Genomic DNA, 14,761 nt, shown 5'->3' with positions numbered 1-14,761 from the left:
GAACAAAGAAGGGAGATAGAGAAGAGAAAAAAGGGAAAAGAAAAAAGAAGGGATAAAATGGAAACAAATCTTTGCAAAGGAGGGAGAAAGGGGTGAAGGGAGAAGGGGAATAGGAATAAAAGAAGAATCAAGGTATACTGCTAGTCATGGTGGTGTAATCACTTGTAATCTCAGCACTTGTGAGGCTGAGGCAGGAGGATTGTTGCAAGTTTGAGACCACCCTGGGCTACAAAAGGAACACAAGGCCACCCTGAACTGCATAGCGAGACCGTGTCTCAAAAAGACAACATATATAATATATACAAATCCCCTTGATGAATATGATCATTGTGTGTATCAAAAACGTACCATTAAATTTTTTTTTAAATTCAATGATAGTTTCAAAGAAAGAAAATAGGGTGGGATCAAGAGAAAACCGGGAGAACTGTTACACTACAGTATTAATCTCACCCTTTTAGTGATGGACAGCACAAGGCTATTTGCATAGGAAATGGGTTAGACTGAAACACAGATCTAGTAAATTTTGGCCAGGTTGATGGGGACTGCTGAAGCCAAAGCCACCTCCTAGAATAGCTGGGTATTTCTCAGAAATAATTGAGCCTGTCATGCTCGGTTATTTGCTGATATTTGTGCGGCCTCAGAACAAAGCAGGAAGTATTGGGATGAATTTAGAGCATCCCAGCTAGGGTCAAGGTTACACAAAACACTTCCCACACTAAAGAACTGTGGCACATTTTCTTCAGTCAGTGAAGATTGTCTCATGGCTCCCAAGTCAAGGGATAGAACCTCGTAGTGAGAGCCTATGTTACGTATCTGTGTCTGAGTGCTAGGGAGTTCTACTTCCCACCGAGATCCCTAAAGCCTCTTCTCCAAATAGTGTCCTGATGCTGGAGAGCAACTACCCATGAGAGGACAAATGTCCACTATTCTTTATGAGCTCCTTGAGAGCAAGTATCTTTGTCCTGCTCATTTTTAATTATAAATATTTTTGAATAAATGTTTGTTGAACTGAATAAATATAGGCACTTAAATACCCTGGTATTTTAAATACCCCTACACACAAACACACACACACACACACACACACACACACACACACACACACAAAAATCAGTCAAACAACTTCACTATCAAGGAACATACAAATCAAAATCCACTGGGATGACTAATCAAAACTACACAACTTTCGTTGGGGATGTGAAGAAACTCGAAGTCTCATGTTCTGCTGATGGAAATGTAAAAATGTTGCAGCCACTTTTGAAAATTGTGGGAATTCTTCAAAAGTTTACATATAGTTACCACATGATCTACCATTTTATTGGTAGGGATATACAAACTGAAGTGAAAACATATATTCATACAAAAACTGATACACAAATATTCTTAATTGCTTTATTCATAAAAGCCCAAAATTGTTCAATGGGAAGGAAAAACTGGGATGAGGAAAAGGACAAATAAAAAAAAGGAAAAAGATCTACTTAAGTATATATGCAGAATAGTTTGTATAATTGTATTGCTGCTTTCTGCTGCTCCATTTTTTGCATTTAGAACAGGGCCTACAGGGTCTCACTACGTAGATTGGACTCCTGTTTACAGCCTCCTGAGTGCTGTGATTACAGGCATGCACCACCATCCCTGTCTCATCACACTCCAGGGGTTCAGTGCATCCCAGGGGCAAGGCCGGCATGACAGGTCTGGGGATTGAACCCCTGGCCTTTGTGTCTGCCTTAAGCAGGCACTTTAATCCGCTGAGCTATTTGGCTGGCCCTTCTAGTAGTCTTTTGAAAGAAGTAGTCAATGCTTAAAATTTTTTCTTCCTCTTTTGAATTTCTTATAAATTCTTTGTTATTGTTTTGTTTTGTATTTCTTTAAAGGGATCTAATAAGTGTATATCTGGTAATCTGAACAACTAATTTGAAGATAGCATCATGTAATACAGCAACCATTGTTGAATTCCTATTATTTTGTTTAGTAAAATCTTGCATCATTTCTAATGCTGTTTTTTTTTCTATCATTATTTTGTAATCTTTTTTTTTAAAAAGAGCCAAAAGGTCAAAACATTCCTATAATAGTTAACTTTGAGTGTCATCTTGGCTATCCATGTGCACAGTTGTTTGGTCACATACCAGTAGAGTAATTCTCGTGAAGGTATTTTCACATGTGATTAACAGTGAAACCATTACTGCTGAGTAAAACAGATTATCCTCCATGATGTGGGTGGGCCTCTTCCAATTCGTTGAAGGCCTAAGACCAATAGCTAAGGTCTCTTGAGGCAGACAAAACTCTGCTTCCAGACTGCACTGCCAAAATTGGGAGTTTCCAGCCTTTGTACTGAAGACTGTGCATCAACTCTTTATTGAATTTCCAGCCTGTCAGCCTGCCTTGAGTTTCAGAACTACCAGCCACCCAGATAGCTCTGCTCCTCTGTGATATGTCAGCACGACAGCATATTATCATAAAAAAGAATGTAATACTAATACGCGATACAATACGGTTCAGCTTTGAAAACTTTATGTTAAGTGAAATAAGCCAGATAGAAAAGGTCATATATTTTGTGATAAAATGTACGTGACATGCATGTCATATCAATGACTGCTATACTGTCTCTCAAGTAAATGTTTTATTTATTTATTTATTTATTTATTTATTTTGCGAAATGGGGGATTGAACTCGGGTCCTTGCGCTTATTCCACCTAGCCATCTCACCAGCCCTAAATGTTTGTTTTAAAAAAAGGGTAATAAATGAAAACAAGAGACAAGAAACAAAAATGTCATAGGACTGTCCTGCTACAATGCTATATATGGTTAGATTTCTAAATTTCTATGTAAAAATACATAATTGTTTATTCCAATTTTTAAAAATATTTTTTATTTACTTTTTCTTCACATTCTGTAGGGATTTAAAGTTTAACATATCACTAGTCGATGGAAAATACCTGTTCCATGTTATGTCTCAGATGTTTGATATTCAGACAGATGTGAGCTTAAGCTCAACTGCCTATGTTATAGGGTAATAATATCATTAAGCTTCTCTTCTGGAGAGTTAACATCTTAAGTTTGCAAATGAAAAAATTAGAGTAAAAGAAGGGCTACAAGGACAGGCAACATTTTGGCCCTAGACTTTCAAGTTCAGTGAGGACTCAGGAAATAAGAGAAGCTATACTGTAACATCCTGTAACTCAGTGATGTCCCAAATATTCTGATCAAGGAGATTATGGGGCCACACAAGAAAGTGATTGATGATGTAGAGTGTGCCTAAGGGGAGTCACATGGAGAGAAAATATTCTCTTGGTCTTTCACAGAGAGCAAATTGGTCAAGCAATGGCCATGACTCATCTACATGGCTCACACTGACAAAATATCTACAAACTGTGGTACAGGGTAAATCCTGAGGGGATTTGACTGACCTTGTCAGATACAAAAGTTATATTTCTTGTTATATAGGTCTTGCTTTATCTTGGTCTTAACCATCCAGCAGAAAAGTATAATAACAAGGTATAAAAGTGAAGCCATATTAATATGCTGAGCTGTAAAAGACTCAAGTCAACAACTTCTACATTGCCAGTACTACAGATAACGCACTACTATTATGGACTACTGGACTATATTGGATTACTTTGCTGAATTCATTCACCTACAATATTTAAACAGCAATGGAATACCCATCTCTGACAAAACTAGATAAAAAAAGGGGATACAAATGCACGATCATTTTGTACCTGTATATATAAAATAGGATAGATGTACAGCTACTTTCTCTTAATTCAATGAGAAGAAATGTTTGTATTAATAGTGTTTGGACAGGATATCATGTCTGCATCTGGTACTATGAATAACCACTACGAAGACAACAATATGCAATGTATTAATTATTGAAACTGTCCTATTAATCAGTTTGGAAACTGTCTCATTGCTATTTGTTTCTCAATAAAATTAATAAAATAAATTAATAAATTTATTTGACATGTTCATATTATGGATATAGTCAGAGTGTCCTCCAGGTTTTCATGCTCAAATTTAATCCCCATTGTGAAGTAGTCAGGGGCAGGAACTTAAAACTATCATGTTTAGAGTTAGGAGTTTTAGGGCGTGGTTAGGGATAAACAGGGTAGAGCCTCCATGAATGGATCCTTGTGGTTTTATAAGAAGAAATAGAAAATATGCACACATGCATGAGAGAGAGACACACAGAGAGACAGAGAGTGAGACAGAGAGAGAGAAAAACACACACACACACACACACACACACACACGGAGAGAGAAAGAAACAGAGACACAGAGAGAGAGAGAGACAGCGACAGACAGTAACAGGGAGAGAGCAAGAGTGCTCCCTGTGTCTTGCTATGTGATGCTCTGTACCATTTTGAGTCTCCAAAAGGAAACTATCACCAGATGTGGCCCCTTGTTGTTGGACCAGAATTGTGAGCCAAAATAAGTCTCCTTTATTTATATGTCACCTAGTCAGTGGTATTGTGCTATTGGCAATAGAAAATGGAGTAATGCAGTGCAGATTAGACAAATTCATTGAGATGGAAAGTAGATTAGTGGTTATTTAGGGGTAAGGAAAGTAAGGAAGTGCTTAATGGGCATGGGCTTCTTTAGGGGGTATGAAATATTCTGGAACTGTATTGTGGTAATGGCTGCATGACTTTGTACTAAGATTTCTAAATTGTATACTTTAAATACATCAATTATATGGTATGGGATTTATATCTTAAAGTTATTACCTTAAAATAAATCATACCTATTATATCCCTCCTCTTTTCCTCTTTCCTTCCATAGGCAATCTCAATAGAGCTTACCAGCTGCCTGGCAACACCATTTTCTCCAAATTCCATGCTGCATGTTTTGTGATAGCATCTTTTTCTCAAAGCTAATTTAGATGTCCATTTTGTTAGATTTTTTTTGAAGTAAAATGTTGCATATAAGGACCATAAAGAAAATTTACTTGTGTTTTGCTTTCCTTTTTCTTTTTACTTTGGGCCTAGATCTTACCTATATATGATACTTACTGAGTGAGTAGGTCAGTAATTAAAGGCAAGAGTCTATGTAGTCTTCATGTGATCCAAACATGTAGACACACACATACACATACACACACAGTTAAAAGGTAACAGTCCTCAAGGAACTTATAGCGAACAGAAACAAGGTAAGAGGACATGAATGAGTTGGGCGGGTTTTTTTAGATAAAAGTATTCTAACTACCCAAACTAAAGCATTCTTTGGAAGGAAGTCATCCTTCCATCCTACTTTGATTCTCTGAGCCTTGCTCATCACCTTCCACTGGTCAGTATTCTGGAGCTACATGTGACTCGCTTGTGCATATCTTCCTCTTTCTTCTCTTTCTCCCTTGTGGATGCCAAGCACCTTTCACAGAGCAGCTCCTTGGAGGCCCGTGAGCAGTGTTGTTCAGGTTTCTGTGCCTTGCAGACATCAACCCTATCCTACATCTTAGGTGGCTCAGAAGAATTCTGAATGTTGCCAAAGATGTCAAGAGCTTTTAGACCAGATGGCTTTTAAACCTGTTTTCATTTTTGTTGTTGTTGCTGCTGTTGTTGTTCCTGCTGTCAGGGATTGAATGTGGGTGTGGATGAGGTGTCAGATTGTGGTGGATCTACCTTACAGAATTCTGATGCTTCCCAAAGGGTGATACTGACTCCTGAATACATACTGGAATTCAGAGGGTCACTTAGAACATCACCTCCATTTACCAGCCCCTGGAAGGCCTATACTTTAATTGGGAAGGGACTCCCAAGCCTAAGGAATCTCATGACTGCTAACACTTCCAGAATCACTCATCTAACGAAGATTAAAAGAGTTGGAATCTAGATATTACTTGCAAGAGCAAAGAGTGTCAGAAGCAGGGCAAATTTTCAGTAAGTTTTTCCTAGTAAGGCAAAGGAACATAGAAATAAGACAATAGATGATTTAGTGATCTGAAGCACCAGGAAGTCTTAGGGTGGAAAATAGCACAGCTGGTGGATGAAAGGAATTCATGGCAGGAAATTTATAGGTCTACACAGCCACAGAGGAGGGGATCCAATAAAACTATAGCAGGAGCTTTGCTCTGCAAGGGCCCATAATGATTTAGTTGGGACATTAAGATTAATACACTGGAAATAATTTGTAATTTGGTGCCAAACTTTGGTATGGACAAAAATGTCAGAGATGGCACAGGTCACATGGACTGACATCATCTGAAAGCTAAAGGCTGATTCAGACAAAATAATTTATACCCCAGCTACAGTACCTACAGCTTTTAGAGATGAGTGTCTCTCAGTCACGCTTGGTTTCATGGGAGAAGTATGGGGGAAGAAGTTTCATAATCACAGTTTGTCAATCACTGTTGTCATTAACAAGAGTCACAGTAAATATTTATTGGACCTACTTCCCTCACTAAGTTAACACTTCTATTAGGAAAGCAGAAAAAGTTGAAGGACTAGTACAAAAGTGTCTGTGCCAAAAGGAAAGTGAAGGTTGACAAAGTAAGAAAAGGGTTCTTGTAGGAAATCCCACTAAACTCTACCCTTCAAGGCAGGTTAGGGTTTGGAGTAGTACACAACAGAGTGAATGGAGTTATAAACTTCATCAACAAGGCACAAAGGGTGGAAATGAGCAGGGTGCATATGATAAGCCAGAAAACCTGCCAGACTGGAGCAAAAGGTACATGGTAAGGTAATGTGGGTGATCATAGTTTGAGAGGGAAAGAATACTGTGATTACTGACAGGTTTGGGTGGAAGACAAAGTGAGTCATTTTGTAACAAAATAGGCAGATATTGTTGATCTGTGTAGTTGGGACATGATGATATCATGGACAAGAAAGAAGGAATGTTATAAGAACACTGGGATTCTACATTCCTCCTAGTTTCTATATTCTCTTGTGTTAGGGTGACTGACAAGTTCATCCTACCCCAGCAGAACAGAATGAGTTGGTCAGCTTACCTCAGATCCACTTTATAAATGGGTTGTTAGAGCAGTCTTAAGAGGCTCTGTACCCATGGTGGCAAACTTATGGCACTTGGGCCTCAGTGGGCTCTTTGTGTCCTTGAAAGCTCTAAAAGATTCACCATCACTGTCTATACTATTTACTGCTGGTGGTGAACCTCCTCCCAGTTGAAACAGCCCAGTAATCAACACTTCCTCTGAAGTTGTCCTCCCTCCTGAAACAGAAAGGAGGAAGTAGCAGCTTCTTAGCCCAGCTGCAAACACAGGTGCAGACCAAGATGGACAATCTGCTTCACAAGACAAGAATATTTCAGTACTGAATCTGGCCCTTAATCAGCCCTAAGGAAAGGAGGTAGCAATCTAGGAAACCTTGAAGACAACATAAATGGCGGAGCTATCTTGAGGCCATCATTTCGGTGGCTGCTACTTGGCTACTCCACACACAGATTCGTTTTACTGACTTCCTGCAGCAACATGAGACAGGCACCGGCTACATTTATATCAGAACGAAGAAGTCTTCTCTTTCTCTGGGGTTCAGAATTATGCAAATAAGGAGTAAAAACAAAAGCTTAGTGAAGTGAGGGCGGCCCGTACTTTTGAAAGCAGGCAGCTTTCAGAGTTCTTTAAAGCACATCTTTCTTCTAGCAGCTCTGTTTGCTCCTTGCCAATTGATTTACCGTTTGGCACTTTCACATAACCTTTCAACCAAAGTCGTCAAATTTCATTCTACAGTTCCCACTGGCTTCATTTTGTAAATGGAGAAATCAAGGCATGTAATAGTAGCTTTCAGTATGTGCGAGCTGGCCTCAAGTCTTGACCTGTACACTGTTCAACCTTCCCTTTGCAACAAACTTGCCTGACAAGGAAACTCTGGCACGACTGCTTCCCAGCCTACCCTCCTGTGATGTTAACTGGAGGGCTGTAGGACCCAGGGGAGGTTCAACCCCGGAGGCCAAGGCAGACACACCTGTCTAACCGCGTGGGTTGAGCAAGTGTGGGAACCAGTCTCTCCAGGGAGGGTGAAGAAGAAGTGGGCGACTACCATTCTTGGAGAAGAGGGAAAATACGATTCCCTCCTGGTTTTGGGGGTTTTGATGAGAAGTCCTGAGGAACAGCATGAGCGAGCCCCTTTTAGTCACGCCTCCCCCAACTGGAGTCTTCTTCGCCGGTCGTCCCGGAGCTCTTCGGCCCAAGCAGGCCGCCCCTCTCCGAGTGCCTTAGGTCCCGAAGCCGCTGACCTCTTGATGCTGGCCTCTCAGGCCAGGCATGAGCCCGGCAGCACACGGCGTCCAAGATTTAGCGACCTTTGCCTAGCCGCCTTGGCGCTCCGCGGCTGGCGCCCATCACCGCAGCTCCTCTGAGATGCCCCCGCAGGTTTTCTTAACCTTTTAGCGCGCGCGCTCTGCTTCTCTCCCCTGAGACTATGCCCGCTCGGGAACTGACTGGTGTCTTTACCCCTGCCCCAAGCCTCGCTGTCTTGAGGGTGGGGCTTAGGGAATCTGAGGAGCCATCCTTAGAACCTTTGAGTAGGCGCCATCCGGAGAGCGCGTGGGTGAGCTGGCGAGGGAACAAGCTAATTAGACAAAACTTACCTGTAGCAGTAGCTTCGGTACCTAGATGCTGAACTGAATCTCACAGGGGACACTCAGGGTGCATCCTCCCTTCTGCCCTGGCTCATTTTCTCCTGACTAGAAGGGCACACATTGGCAGAGTTTCTCACAAGGAACTGTTTATAGAGCAGTGTCCCCACTGAGTGGCTACCCCTTTGAATAGGGGATGCTGTGAGAGGATCCTCTAGGAAAACAGCTGTTCCCATGCCTTCTCACAGGTCTGCAACTGGACTCCAGATTCGGCTCTGGGAATCTTGCTTTTATCTTCTTCAAGTTTCTCAGTACAGATGTTGACAATTGGATTTGGGGGCCAAGCAAGAGTCAAGTTCAAAGTGATACGCCTGAGCTCTCCATTCCAGACTGAACTAGAAGACATGGGTCTCCTAAGTGGCTGATCTTGTTTCTGGAACTCAACTTGACAGAGCTAACCTGATTGCTACTTGGACTGCAGTGGCTCCAGAGCTCTTCTGGGATGGCTTGGGGGATGCTCTGAACACCAGAGCACAACGCTCAGAATCTCTACAATGGATAGAGTTTATGAAATACCTGAGGAACCAAACACAGATCCGGGTTCATCTGTGGAGGAAGATGTCATCCGAGGGGCCAACCCCCGCTTTACATTTCCATTTAGTATCCTCTTTTCCACCTTCTTGTACTGTGGGGAGGCTGCATCTGCCCTGTACATGGTTAGAGTCTATCGAAAGAATAATGAGACATTCTGGATGACATATACATTTTCTTTCTTTATGTTTTCATCTATTATGGTGCAGATGACCCTCATTTTTGTCCACAGAGATCTAGCCAAAGATAAGCCACTCTCATTATTTATGCATCTAATCCTTTTGGGACCTGTTATCAGGTGAGCAATTTTTTAATCTTTCCCCACCTTCTCTAAACAGAGAAAGATGATGCTAATATTTACTAGACTGATACTGTGCCTGTAATCTAATTGATTCTCCCATTCTTTCCCACTCTTGGCTTCCCTATCTACTGTCCAAAATAACTTACCTAAAATTTTAAGTGCCACCATGATAAATATGTGTCATGTGCCTGTGTTCCCAGACTGTGAATGATACCTTCAGTAAGACTTCCTTAGGCAATGCTTGCTATCTGACTTTTCATTGTAAAAAAACTGGTATGGAGCCAACAGATGTGGTCACCCTGCATACACAGGCCATGGCTACAGAACTGATTTATTTTTTCTGTGCTGCTGGGGACTGAATCAAGAGCTTTGGGGATGCTGTGCAAACACTCTACTCCTCAGCTACAACCCTATTCTGAGAGTGTATAATTTTAACTCTGCTTTTTGGATGTTCTTTAAATTGGAAGAAAATTCTTTCCTGTTTCCATACCATCCCATATTCAGTTTTACTTTGAGCTCATGGACAAAAGCTGCTATTTTTTAATTTTCCAGTTATTTGACAGCTGCAAAAAATTTGAGACATTTGCAGTGTTCTGGTACCCAACATGACATAATTCATTGTTCTCTTCTATTTCTATCTTAGAGTTCAACACTGTCATGTTTTTCTCTTTGTATATTTCTGTGATAATGATAATGATATGTAGTTGGAAGGAGGTAAAGGAAGGTAGTCCATCTATCTGGATGTAGCACCACAGCATATAGTATCAGGTGTTCCAATATAAGTTGCTTTGAAAGGATAAAAATCAAGGGAGACAGGTGTCTGCCTCAGCAGTCTCATGTGGATGCTATGAGATTTTCAAGGTGGAGCAGTGTTGTGAAACTTATGAGATCAAGAGGGAGGAATAGAGCGAGTTTGTCATGATTGCAAAGTGGCAAACACCTGTAGTTAGTTGAGGGCGATGGGTCAGAGTGTTGATGTCATAACTGGCAGTAGGAAGATATCTCAGTAAAGTATTATAATTGGGCTGTGAAACTGATAGAAGACGAAACTCCCCTCTTTATAAACCTTTTAATCTATCTATCTATCTATTTATCTATCTATCTATTCTTAATTATATCGCCATAAAGCTGAAAAATTATAGTTTTTACAATATAGCTTTAAATGAGAAAGAATTGGTTAGGGCCTAACACAAACAAAAAGCCCAAAATACAGTGGTAGGGAGTCAGGAGACTTGGCCTCTACTCCTCCCTCTCTCACTGATTAGTTGTGTGTCTTTAGTGAAATATCCAAAAATGCCTTGGGACTCAGTTACCTCATCTGCAAATTAAATGGGTTGGACTATATCATGAGTCTTAAACTCTAATTGAGGGAGCCAGGCAGGTATCATAAATGAGTGAAGTGGACCAAGTATGAGAAATTCAATAATGTTATGTGTGATGATGAATTTAAACAAAGTCTCAATGTTTGAAAAAAGAAGAAAAATAAGTATCATGGCAATTTGGAGTCCATGAGCTGCCTATAGAGGATTCAGCCATGTTACAGATCTGACCTGTTTTTTTCATGTTGGAATTGAGACACAGTACTGCCAGATCTCCTAACATTTTAGGAGACCCTTCTAAGCCAGGATTTCATAGGAAATGTCATGAGTTTAAATTTTGACCAAAAAAATTGAGAAATGACTTAGAACAACACAGTATGGACCAAGCTACATCTACTGGTCAGGTAGTGACCTAGCTCATTATATGCAGTCTTTAGACTTGGTGATCTAAAGGTCCTTTCCAGTTCTAAATCTATTAAATGTAATACAGTTAGTGGGTCAGGAACTTCAACATGCAAATTCCAGCAAGTACTAATCACCCAGCTTTGATCTCTCTCTCTCTCTCTCTCTCTCTCTCTCTCTCTCTCTCTCTCTGATCTGGACCCTCTATATTATTGTTCACTGTGTTCCATTTTTCTTGCATAACTTTCATTAGAAATGATTGGGAAACATTTATAACCTCAGTCACCAAAGCTCACAACAGAGAATATTAAAAATCTTCATAAATCATGTTCCTTGTATGCTTATTTTTTAAGGTCAAATTTTAGGTAAATAAAAATTTTTAGGTAAGTAGGATTAGTGCTATGAGGCATATGAAGGTATGTATAGGGTTAGCTCTCTTACATGAAATGCAACCATTCTTTTCAAAATGAAAATGTACTTTTAATTTATTGAAGCTTATAAAGGAGACAAATGCCCTCACATAAGCCGATGAAGTGCCTTAAGAGTAGAAGCATACTAATATTGAATGGAGAATTTTTTATGCCTATTTCTTATACTCTGAGTAACTACTTTAAAGATAATAATATGCAATGTATTAACTATTGTTATTCTCCTGTCATCTTATTATGAAATTTTGTTTTAGTTTTTCCATAAAAAAAGAATAGAAGCATAAACAGAGCATTTCAGGTTACCACTTTCCCCAGCACAGAATTAACAATAACATAGATGGGCTAGGGTTAAAAATTAAATGTTTTGTTGAGAATGTACTTAAATATTCTCCATAAAGAGGAAGAGAATGTTGTGTTTTCTTCTTTGTTATTTCTTTCCTTCTTTTTCTCTCCCATGTCTTAGAGTTTGTCTCTAAAAAGTATAAGTTTTATAACTAACACTTTGGGGTGCTACACATGAATCAGTCTTCAGATCTTATGGAGAACACTGGCCACTACATCTTCCAACACATCCTATCAGGGGCCAAAACCTAGTGAGGACATAAATTTCTGAGCTTAATCTTTGATCTACTTCTTTGTTGAATCATATTGCTGTTGTTATCCCCTTTCCACCATTTCTTACACTGTATTTTTCTTCTCATTATTTTGTTTATTCAGCAAATATTTATCAAATTTCCAGTGCATGATAGGGCATACAAACAAGATAAATATAACCCTCACCTTCAGCCTATTAGGGAAATTTTCTTAATTTAGACCACAGTTGTTCTTACTTGCCATAAGAAGTAGCTCATCATTTCCGTTTATTTCAGCGTGAATAAGGGAAGTGGTAACTCAAGTGTTCCAAAACAAGATGTTGTAGTTGTTTCTATTCACAGCATCAGAACTACCTAGGTACTTCTGATTATGAGGGGTAGATAGAAAAGGAACAGCAAAAAGTGTGATCTTTTCATTACTTCCAGAGTGATAGATTTCCATAAGGTTGTTTTCCTCTTTGTAAAGAGTGAATTGGGTATAAAAGGCTGTTGTCCAAAATAGGTCAAGAGACACAAAAATCGGGCTTTCTTTAAAAAGCAGAACCTGAAAAGCCTGATTATGGACTTGAAAGCTTTGACTAAACACTTTAAGGATTTCAGGCGATATGAAACCCAGGGCCTTCTGGAAACTCCAGCCTTCTCTCTGAACACAATAGCCTCATAATGCTTTTGTGTTCAAGGCACTTTTTAAAAACCACAGGGCTATTCTTTATTTTAGGGAAAAATAAAGCGAAATTTTGCAACAAAATAATAAGATAATAACAGTAGTTATTACATTACATATCATTATCATCATAATGGTTACTCAGAATACAATATATAAACATAAAACATTCTCCAAATGATATTAGCACAAACCTTTCTTTTTCAATTAATTAACAGAAACTAGTAGTATAACAATCTTGTATATCTTTCCTTTTCCTTTCCTTCCTTTCCCGTTTCCCCCATCCTAGTTCCTATTTCCTTTTGAATAATTTCTTCCTATTTCGCAATATCTATTGTACATTTTGGTCTTTATTAACTCTTTGAGTTTCTCACATCAGGGAGACAATGTGATGTTTATACATGTGAGTCTGATTTATTTTAGTTATGAGTATGGTCTCAAATTACATCCATTTACCTATAAATGTCTCAAGTTTGTTCTTCTTTATGGCTGAGTAGTACACCATTGTATAAAAAGACTATACCATTTTTATTCATTTCTCACTTGATGGGAATTTGTGTTATTTCCAAGATTTAGTTATTTCAAATTGTGCTCCTAAAGGAAACAAAACAATTCTATGTCCTCAAAGAAGTACTTCAGAAATGATGTTCTTAGGTCAGTAGGTGACCAAACAAAAAAATAACTTAAATTCAAGTTAACTTATAGAAGGCATGACCAACCCTTTCATTCCTGACTCCAGCACAGAAGCAAGGAAATGGTAAAATGTAACACAACCTCCCTAGGCATTTTCCTCATCCCTACAACCTCCCTTCCCTGGACAGCTTTAGTTAAGTTCCCATAATATTTTACTCCTGCAGATGCTTGGAGGCCATGATAAAGTACCTCACACTATGGAAGAAAGAAGGGCAGGAAGAGCCCTATGTCAGCCTCACCCGCAAGAAAATGCTAATAGATGGCGTGGAGGTGCTGATAGAGTGGGAGGTGGGCCACTCCATCCGGACCCTGGCTATGCATCGCAATGCCTACAAACGCATGTCACAGATCCAAGCCTTCCTGGGCTCAGTGCCACAGCTGACCTATCAGCTGTATGTGTCTCTGATCTCTGCAGAAGTCCCCCCAAGTAGAGGTGAGTGGGGTTAGGAGAGGGAGGGCTACACGTAAATCCAAGGTCTAAATTTAGATATCAGCTGTATAATATACTGGTTACTGGCTTCATGTAACAATTTAAATAAAAATTAAAATTTAAAACCTCCTTCCTCAGTACTACATGTCACATATCAAGTACTTAATAAGCACATATCACTAATGACTACTGTTTTGGATGGCAAAAGGTTTAGAACATTTTCATCATCAAAAAAACCCACAGTGGAATGCACAAGCAGAAATCCAAGCAATGTAGGGAGTCAGACATCTTAGGACTGTCAGATTTCTTGAACTAGAGTAAGCTGTTTAGACAAAAAATATCATAGCAAACCTCAGAAGAAGCTAGTAACTGAGCAGGAACAATATTTTCCCTTGTCCAGACTATTTAAATTATGTTAGTTGATTGGGTTATTTAGGAATGGCTATCTTTATAGAAGTTCCTAAATATTACTGACCATCAGAATCATGTGATACAGTTCTTTTAAAATTATATTGCATAGCTTGGCATGGTGGCACACATTTGTAATGGTAGCATTTGGGAGGCTCATACAGGTGGAGCACCATGAGATCAAGCTTAGCTTCTAGTATAGTGAATTCGAGGGCAGCCTGACCTACACAATGAGGCCCTGTCACAAAATACAAAACAAAAAAAATAAGTGAGAGAATGAATAAACAAAAGAATGGGGCCAGGGAGTTAGTTGGCTCAGTAGAATAAGTGCTTCCCTGGCAAGCGCAAGGCCCTGAGTTCAATCCCTGGTTCTGCCAAAAAAAAGAAGAAGGAGGAGGAGAAGGAG

The 14,761-nt window shown here is 39.5% G+C and overlaps 1 protein-coding gene across 1 annotated transcript in view; it reads left to right on the top strand.

Moving 5' to 3' along the window:
- The first annotated feature begins 8,966 nt into the window (after nucleotides 1-8,966).
- Nucleotides 8,967-14,761, top strand: part of Xkrx (XK related, X-linked) — a 54,403-nt gene continuing 48,608 nt past the window's right edge. The window contains exons 1-2 of the mRNA XM_004643338.2: nucleotides 8,967-9,415; nucleotides 13,682-13,950. Of these exons, the coding sequence (XP_004643395.1) occupies nucleotides 9,081-9,415; nucleotides 13,682-13,950 (604 nt within the window). The 5' untranslated portion in view covers nucleotides 8,967-9,080. The remainder of the gene's footprint in view (nucleotides 9,416-13,681; nucleotides 13,951-14,761) is intronic.

This window comes from Octodon degus, unplaced genomic scaffold (genome assembly GCF_000260255.1).
Source record: "Octodon degus isolate 3935 unplaced genomic scaffold, OctDeg1.0 scaffold00171, whole genome shotgun sequence".
Taxonomy (NCBI): Eukaryota; Metazoa; Chordata; class Mammalia; order Rodentia; family Octodontidae; genus Octodon; species Octodon degus.
The sequence above is the reverse complement of the archived record's forward strand: the minus strand, read 5'-3'. Positions and strand labels throughout refer to the sequence as shown.